Genomic DNA, 8,837 nt, shown 5'->3' with positions numbered 1-8,837 from the left:
TAGAAATGAGAGATTGCAATGAGCACCAAATGCTAACGACGACAGTCTGAAGAACAGGTTCTCTAATTAGCTTCAATTAGCAGAATCACATCTGGAGGGGTACGATGGTGCAGTTCTGTTCTCTCCACCACCTGCTGTTGCCCTGGCCTCCAACACGGTTTTTGTCACCAGAGAGAAACCTAGCCCAGAACCACCCACCCTGCCTGGCCCAAGAGATTCTCAGCTTCTCCCCATCACTGGATGCCTGAGCCAACTGTACCATCTGGATACATCCTTGACTCTGGAGAGAACGGGGAAATGAATAATGACTCACGGTATAATTGTGAAAGACTATTGTTGTAGGACATCACAGCATCTATCTAATACAACAACACTAGCATGCTATATTCTCGTGGTTCTATTTTTGCTTGATATGATAAATATACAGACCGATGGAAGCTAATAGACTGAACAACATGTAGGTTATATTGATGTGCCTGTATACCTTTATAAATAAATAAACATTACACTTATTCAGTCACTCCCTTCCTCCAAAATGTTTTCCTAAACTGCTTAAATCTACCACTGAAGCTGGTAAGATGTGACGTCTTTAAGTAAGAGGGTTAATTTACTATACCAGAAATGTGCCAACTGTGGTTCATAAAAGAAATGAAACGAGATGGAGCCATCTTAAGAGATGCTTGCACTCCAGAGCATCGCACTGTAGAGGAGAGACGCTCGCTGTCATAATAAAATAAACATCACAGGTCTAATGATTTCACTGTCAGAACAAATGGTGCCAGAGCATTAAGATGTGAAGGGAAGAAGAGAGGGGCTTGATGGTGTAAAACTGAAATTTGACATGGAAAAAGGCTTCATTCAACTCCTTTCCACACTGCAATCATCATTACTTTTGGACTTCTGTTCTGTGGCTCACATTGAGGAGCCTTTAAAAGATCAGCCAAACTAACATGCATGACGTATATCATCATACAACGGGGAACTCAAGACTTGTACTATTTTACCATCCTTTCCCCATCTTATTACTAGACATATTTCAAAAGATTCTTCTTCCTAGAAATACCCATCAAAGTTACATATTTATTTGACTATATGACTTTAAGTATAGGCCTACTCTTTCATATAGAATGACGCACAAAATCCCACGGCCCTCTCTTTAAGACTGCGATATGTTAACTGACAGAATTCCAAGGAATCATTCTCATGCTTGAACAGGTGCTTGGCATACCCTGTTCACTCGAGTGAATATGGGATATATCGTTTGGCGAAGGAAAAGTTAGGATAACTTTTAAGTTCCCAGCTCTGTTTAGGAGTAGATGTTTGCATCTGAAATGGTACCCTATTCGCTATATAGTGCACTACTTTTGACTAGAGCCTGCATTGGGGACTTTCATAAAAGAATATAGCACAATAGGATGCCATTCTGGATGCAATCTATGACTGAGGAAGTTTTCCCCTACATGCAAGTTAGTCAGCCACTAAGGCTAAGGTCAGGGGGCCTAGCTTGCACGTCAGAGCACTAAAAATATCCTCTCAATTTGATGCCTGTCCAGTTATACAATCTGTGCCCCCGACCGACGACTCTCGTCAGGCTCCCAGAATTAAACTTCGAGCATTGGGTTCTATTTGTTTCCTCCAACTGTTGACAACAGGAAACACACAAAAGGCTACACTTGTTGACTTTTAGAGAGAGTACAGTAAAGGACTTCAATTAAATCTCTTGGTATGTTGTTCTTTGACCAGAATTCTAATTCTAACTGTTGCCAGTGCATGTTAGGTATTTAAATAATGCCTAAAATGCACATTAACAAAAATGTGCCATAGATACCCGTCTTACGACATTGTCTTTGTGGCACGTTGGAAGGACGTTGGAATTAAAATGTTATTTTATTATTTTTAAGGGAATGGATCCTGTGTGAAAGCAAGAAGCTATTGTGATAAACATGGCGTCTCACAGCTCCAAGAGGTGTGCGACTGTGAAGAAAAAGTTTGTTCCTAAGACGAAGCCACCTGAACCTGTGGTGGAATACGTTACACCTGGGGGCTATGAGCTGGAGAAGATCCTTAACCGTGACTGCATGGAGTACACTCACATCAACCAGGTCTGGCCCAACGTCTGGATTGGAGATGAGTAAGTTAGGCAGTTGGTGTTCTGTAAGAGATCAAATTAAACATAAAGTAGTCTGTTTGTTCTATAATGCCAACTCATTGTCACTCATTTTCATGTCAAATGTTTGGCTTGACATTTCCCTAAGGAGTTGGCAAGAGACCAGAAACCATAGATATAGGACCTACATACAGTATATTGTCTATGGCCAGCCAGGCTATTATTTACCTTGAGTGTTATATCTGTTCAGTACATAATTATAAGTTTCCTACTGCTTGATGTATCAACTGTTTGAGTACACCCTTTGTCTCCTACCTGCAGTACAGGTCCCTGCATCCTTAGCCAGGAGCCCAATCTATTTGTGCTCTTGCCAATTCCATTTGATCATTGTAAACAGTTGGCATGATAGCACAAACTGACTGGCACTCAGGTTAGTAAATCCTTACATTGACAGAGAGAGTGCCAAAGACAAATACCACCTGAAGAAATTGGGCATGACCCACATCCTGAATGCAGCAGAGGGGACGTGGAATAATGTGGACACGGGAGCGGAGTACTACAGCGACATGGACGTGGTCTACTATGGGGTCGTGGCGGAGGATACTCCAACCTTTGACCTTAGCCAGTACTTCTTTTCTGCAGCCCAGTTCATCGACCAAACACTCAACATACCTGAAAGTAAGTTAGTCCTAGTTTGAGTGACATTTTAATACAACTTAAATGAATAAGCAATTATAAGTGCTTATAAATGCATGGACACAAATGCTTTGAAATGTTAAGGTTATTAATGCTTATTCATTAAAGAAATTATACAGGGGGTACCATTCCATTCTAATAACAAACACCTCCTTCCAGTCATGTTTTTCTATGCATTTCCATTAGATAAGCTGCTGGTGCACTGTGTGATGGGGAGAAGTCGGTCAGCCACCCTGTTCCTGGCCTACCTGATGATCTGTAAGAACATGACGGTGGTGGATGCCGTGGACCACGTGAAGCGACGCAGGCGTATCATCCCCAACTGGGGCTTCCTGAAACAGCTCAGGCAGCTGGACACTTACCTCTTAGAACAGAGGGACGAGGTGACGACTGACAAGGGAAAAGGAGAAAAAAAGGACAAGGAAAGCGAGGAGGATGAATAGAAGGATCAAATGTGATCGATGCACCCTGAGAAAAGGGAAATGTATTTAATTTCGATCATTTGGTTCCACAAGAAATGTGTACAGTGAAAAAAATTGTCAAACAAGTAGGTTTCCTAGTACTTCAAAAATACTGTACTCCAATTGTACTTCAAATTTAAAAGAGTTAAAGTGGAAATCCACAGTTCAAACAATAAAGCAATAACAAAGCAACACTTCTGCCACTTGTTTTGGTAAACTGCTAAGGGAAGGGGCTCGAGAAATTTGAACACTCAAATTCATAGACGAGCTACAGAGCTGCTATCTAAATTTGATCACTTTGTCGTAAATAATTTTCCTGCATAGCAGGAAATGCAAATTGTAAAGGGATCTAGTCAGTAATTTCCACTAACATTTCAGACTTGATTTTCCCTAACCAAAAAATGTATCAACCTCTACAAAAATGTCCATTAATTAAAATCCACATAATTCACATTTCCTGTTGCTGCAGGATTATTTTCCTGTGAGAAGCAGGGTCAGATGAAGATCGTGTATCCATACACGTATACTGACAGACCATCCATGAAATCAGAACCAGTTTTAACCATGTTTTGAAGCGGTATTAACATTGACTTTTGTTTACAAACATTTGGAGTAAAACATGCTTATATTTTGGGTTGTAATTGGGTACAACTAAGGTCATGAGGCATTTAAGTTATATTATTCAATAATCCATGGCTATACATCACACAGTGAAAAAATGTTATGCATCAACTGCAGATTGCCCCTTTAAACTAAATGCTCAGGTTTTATAAATAAGACATTGCCTTGGCTTTGAAGTCTGTCGTTGAACATTTTGAACTTCAAATCTCCCAATTAATCTGAAGTTAAGTCAGTTGTCAATGGAGTTAAATCAACGGAGTAAAATTGTGTGCATGGTCAATCCTAACTTATTTTATGCTAAAATGTACACCATTATTAAGTGACTGACAAAGGAGAAAGGCATCAATAAGACTGCTTGTTTGTGCACATTTACAGTGGGAGACATGGCTCTCACCCTACCAGCCATTCTGTACAGGTAGAAAGGCTACAAAAGAGTAATATAGACAAAAACACAAGTTGCTTTTTACATGCAATCCGTTAGCTTAGTTTGGTCTAGTCACATCCTCTAGTCTTATCTACTTTATAAAATATAAATCCAACATTTTATAAAAATCTACAGATGGAATGAAAATGTTACTTTTTAAAGGCTTTATGTAAAATATCGACTTTGGACTAAATGTATATTTCTTTATTATTAATAATAATCATCAATCATTTAGTTGTTTTTTTTAAATTCCGCCACATTTCGACATTTGTACACCTCTTTGAAATGTTTTAGAATCAGAGTCAGGGTACAAACACTGAGATATGCTTAGTTATCTTGACAGAAATCAGTCTTCTGTGTTATAAAACAGAAAGCTGCCTCAAGGAAGGACATCTGTTACAAAAGACTTCAGAATTATACATACATAGCAATGAAACCTCTCAAACATACAGAAGAACAGGACTAAAGAAGTTTACACTTTTTTTTTACATTATTAGAATTAACAAAATATAGTTTCATCTTTCTCCCCCGCCCTGTGAGAGGGGGAACCTAATAAAGGCCAAAATATATTTAGAATGGCTTGCTATTAAGCACAACACTTGTACAGTACTACTCAATGCACTGTTACTAACGGAGACTGGAGACCGAAGCATGCTTTACAAAATAAGTACAATAATTTAAATATACAAAGGCATGAGTATAGTACAAACTAATCGTCAGCACTGTTAGACAGGTACACTGAACAGGTTCTAGGAATATCCACTTGTTTAAGTCTGTTTGTAGCAGGCACATTAGATGGCTTAGTTTGAGGCTGCTACATAACTACACTCACTCCCGGTGATGAAGTCTCTTCCCAGTCTCCTTCCCCCTCTACCCTAAGAAGTGACCAGGGAGACTAATACTAATTAAATACATTTTTATCTTCATGACGTAAGGCTTAGAACCTAAAAGAACACAAATCTGTTAGGAACAAAAATACTTTGACATAGATAGTAGCTTGTTGTAAAAAGTTTGCTTGTTGATGAAACTTTTTGCATTCTTTCCAAGTGCTGGTTTTTAAGTAACTATAAACAAAATGAAAACAAAGAAACAAACATTATCAACAAACAAAAAAAGGCCAAATTTGTGCATCTAGGACTCATAGTAATAATAATGCACATTTGTGTGATTTAAACATCCAGTCAGATTGATTCAGTTTGTTTGTCATTAGCTACGGTTTCGTTAACCGTTAGGTTAGTAACCATGGGTTACCGTCTGATGAAAGGCCCTTTGAGTGTCTGCTTGGACATGGGTCCGGTGTTGGTCATGTATCCGTGCTGACCAGCTGAAGAGTACATGTTGCTGTGCGGCGGAGCCTGCATGGGTTGCTGGGGGTATGGCTGTGTTCCCATCATGCCCATCTGCATAGAGGCGTACTGGGCCCCGGGCGACTGGTTCATGTAGGCCGCCGTCATCTGGTGGCCCGACATCTGGTTGCTGTGGTAACCACCATTGGCCGCCATCATGGTTGGCCCCTGGGTTGTGACGTGGTAGCCGTTCATGGCGTGGTTGATGGAGGCAGAGGGCATGTTCATGGAGTTGACACTAACAGCATGGTTGTAGGGATTACCAGGGGCCGGCATGATGTTGACCGTGCCCATGTTCATGCCCCTTGGCATGGCTGCCAGCGTCCGGGATGAGGGGGCCTGCATGGTGACTGTCTGGGGGGGCCCACGGGTGTGACTGTACATCTGCTGCTGGTGGTGGGGGTGGGAGGAGAGACCAGAGGCTGCTGACTTGGAGCGCATGGCAATGTGTGTGGGGCCCTTGGGTCCCCCGGGGGCCATCTGAGCCTGTAGAGTCCACTGGGAGGTAGGGATGTTGGGGATGCCCATGGTGTTGCGCTGCAGCATCATCTGTGGGGAGCTGAGGGGGTGGGAAGAGGTCAGAGGGGGGGTCATGGTGGCCTGCACCTGGACCTGGGGGCCACCGGGGTGAGGAGAGACCCCATGGGGGCGAGGGTGGCCAGGGTGGGGGGACTGGGACAGAGACACCAGGCCAGAGTGCTGCGAGTGTGATGACAGGGAGGTACTGTTTGCATAGGATGTGATAGGGTGGGCGTGGGAGGCAGAGTGGTTAAAAGGCAGAGAGTGAGGGTGGTCTATGAGGGTGTTGGTCAGCTGCTGCAGTTTGGCCAGGCTGAAGGTGGCCGAGGGCTGGGAGTAATGACCGCTGCCATAGCCCTCCTGGTTCATCCTCTCATAGATGCTGCTCAGGTTGGGGTTGCCTGACTCAGGGATGTCAGCTAGCTGAATGGGCGCCGTGAAGTTGGTAGGCATGCCACACTGTGTCATGGCCTGTTGCTGACTGTGGCTGTGTTGATTGTGAAGGCTGTGTTGACTGTGTTGATTGTGAAGGCTGTGTTGACCGTGTTGATTGTGAAGGCTGTGTTGACCGTGTTGATTGTGTTGATTGTGAAGGCTGTGTTGACTGTGAAGGCTGTGTTGATTGTGATGTACACCATGTGGCTGACTGTGTGCAGGGTGTGTGTGTGGGTTGTGTTGCGTTATCTGGCTGTGTTGATTGTGTGGAGCGCTGTGAGGCTGATTATGTTGCGGATGCTGATTGTGTGGAGTGATAGTGTGCCTAGTATGGCCATGGGGATTGTGTATGATTGTTTGACTGTGACTGTGCTGGCTGTGTTGACTGTGACTGTGCTGACCATTACTCGGTGGTCTCTCCACCACCACCACACAGCCCTGTGGTGACTTGACGTTGCAGTGCTGCGGGGAGCTCAGGCTATTCTGCTGAATCATGCCACAGCTTCCAGGGTTTACACCCCCCATTTGCTGGCTGACGGCACAGCTGCTCTGCACCAGGCCACTGGGGGGGAGGGGGCCGTAGGAACAGCTGTTCTGAGGGGGGCCCCCAGGTCCGCCCGGACCCCCGGCACCGCCACAGATGCTGCCCCCCAGTGTGGAGTCGTATGAGCTGGGGTTCTCATAGTTCTCTGTGGTGCTCTCGATGGAGCCCAGGTCGCTGAAGCCGCTGTCCACCACCTGCTGGGATGAGTGGTCCGACACCGACGGCACGTCCATCATGGGGCTGGTCTCCATGTTGTGAAGGGAGGAGGGTACTGAGATGGAGGCTCCGCCGCTGGAGCCGTGGTCAGGGCTGATCTGGGTGTAACCTCCTCCTGCGCCACTTCCTCCACTGCTGCTGCCTCTGCTACTCTCCAGGATGGACAACGCTGGGCTGCTGACAGAGCGCACCGACTGGCTGGGGTGGGAGTGGGCCGAGGACAGGGGGCTGCTGTGGTCCAACTGGGGGCAGCCTTCGTCCAGCGAAGTTAGGGTGTGAGGGGGGCTATGGGGGACCATAGGGTGGGTCTGCAGGCTGTGGCTCGCCTCCTGGTGGAACACCGAGCTGGAGCTGTCCTGCAGTGTCTCTGTGTCGCGCTCTGTCTCCTGGGTGAGGCTCTGCACGGCCTGGGCCGTCTCTCGGTCCTCCTCTCGATCCTCCTCTCGGTCTCTCAGCACAGCAGAAGGACTCTCTCTATCCCTTTCTGTCTGCTGGGGCTGGCGTCGAGCCTCCTGACTGCTACTCTCCTCTGACTCGGAGTCAACGGGGTGGTCAGAGTCTACTGCTGCTACTGTGGTTGGGGCCTGTTCCTGGATACCATCTCTTTTCTCGTCTCCAGTGTTGGCCGGCAGCTCCTCCTCACGCCTATAGGCCATCCCTTCAGACCCCTCCTTACGTCGTTCAGAATCCTTATTGTTGTCATTTGGATGTAAAAAAGTCAGGGTGGTGCAGGACTCCGCGTCAGGAGGCTCCAGACAAGGCTCTTCCTTCCGCTCTTCTTTCTCTGGCTCTGCCGTCGACTCCATGCGACTCTCGTCTTCATCGTCCGCGTCCAGGTGAGTGGTCTCTTCGTCTTCATCATCCTCGGCTGATCTTTCAGTGCTGTGGTCCAGCTGTTTGGATGGAGAAGGAGCTTGAGAGTCCCCGTGCTCACTGGCTTGTGGGTCCTCCTCCGGTGGTTCGTCACGGATGGGGGATCTGACGGGAGAACACATAGCGGAGCCAACAGGAGAGAAGACAGGGGAGCTAGCTCTAGAGGCCATAGGGGAGGCTACTGGAGAAGAGGCCATGGGAGAAGCCACAGGAGATACCCCAGGGGAGCTCAGTTTACTAGGACTCTCTTCCTCCATGGGAATGTGGGGCTCTGAGGGCAGGCGCTTGTCCATAACTGTGTCACGACTGACCAGGTCTCTGCCAGGCTCTGACTCCTCCTCCGTGATGGTCGAGGCCTTGTCCTGGTCCTCCGGCTCCTCCTTGGGCTCCTCGGCCTGGATGTGGGGTTCCTCGGCCTCCAGCGGCGTCTCGGGGGGAGTGTACAGGTTCAGCTTGAAACCCATCTTCCTCTCCTTCTTCAGACGCCATTTTGGAGGCCCCCGTTTCACTCCTTTGGGCCAGCCCTTCTTGCGCTTAACCGTTCGAGGCCTGCCCGGTTTCTTTGACAGGACACCGGCTACTAGAAGAAAGAAAA

The 8,837-nt window shown here is 46.4% G+C and overlaps 2 protein-coding genes across 7 annotated transcripts in view; one reads left to right on the top strand and one right to left on the bottom strand.

The window, feature by feature from the left end:
• Positions 1-1,551: 1,551 nt before the first annotated feature.
• Positions 1,552-3,456, top strand: dusp29 (dual specificity phosphatase 29). The gene is made up of 4 exons (XM_021581106.2): positions 1,552-1,723; positions 1,902-2,131; positions 2,562-2,785; positions 2,990-3,456. The coding sequence occupies exons 2-4, from the start codon at positions 1,944-1,946 to the stop codon at positions 3,244-3,246; spliced, it is 669 nt and encodes a 222-aa protein (XP_021436781.1). The 5' UTR covers positions 1,552-1,723; positions 1,902-1,943; the 3' UTR covers positions 3,247-3,456.
• A 1,002-nt stretch (positions 3,457-4,458) lies between these two features.
• The window catches only part of kat6b (K(lysine) acetyltransferase 6B), a 44,024-nt gene continuing 39,645 nt past the window's right edge, over positions 4,459-8,837 (bottom strand). For 5 of the 6 annotated variants that reach the window (XM_036960511.1, XM_036960510.1, XM_036960513.1 and 2 more), the window contains exon 17: positions 4,459-8,822. In XM_036960511.1, coding sequence (XP_036816406.1) covers positions 5,557-8,822 — 3,266 coding nt within the window. In that variant the 3' untranslated portion in view covers positions 4,459-5,556. The remainder of the gene's footprint in view (positions 8,823-8,837) is intronic. The other variant, XM_036960512.1, reaches the window with a different exon arrangement.

The sequence above is a fragment of the Oncorhynchus mykiss genome, chromosome 23 (genome assembly GCF_013265735.2).
Source record: "Oncorhynchus mykiss isolate Arlee chromosome 23, USDA_OmykA_1.1, whole genome shotgun sequence".
NCBI lineage: Eukaryota > Metazoa > Chordata > Actinopteri > Salmoniformes > Salmonidae > Oncorhynchus > Oncorhynchus mykiss.
This window is presented reverse-complemented; position numbering and strand designations above follow the sequence as displayed.

Bases quoted from the DNA above. Each gene is read 5' to 3' on its own strand.
- dusp29 (XM_021581106.2), top strand. From the start codon at position 1,944: ATGGCGTCTCACAGCTCCAAGAGGTGTGCGACTGTGAAGAAAAAGTTT. The intron at 2,132-2,561 runs GTAAGTTAGGCA...TTACATTGACAG, and splicing joins AACGTCTGGATTGGAGATGA to AGAGAGTGCCAAAGACAAAT. The intron at 2,786-2,989 runs GTAAGTTAGTCC...CATTTCCATTAG, and splicing joins AACACTCAACATACCTGAAA to ATAAGCTGCTGGTGCACTGT.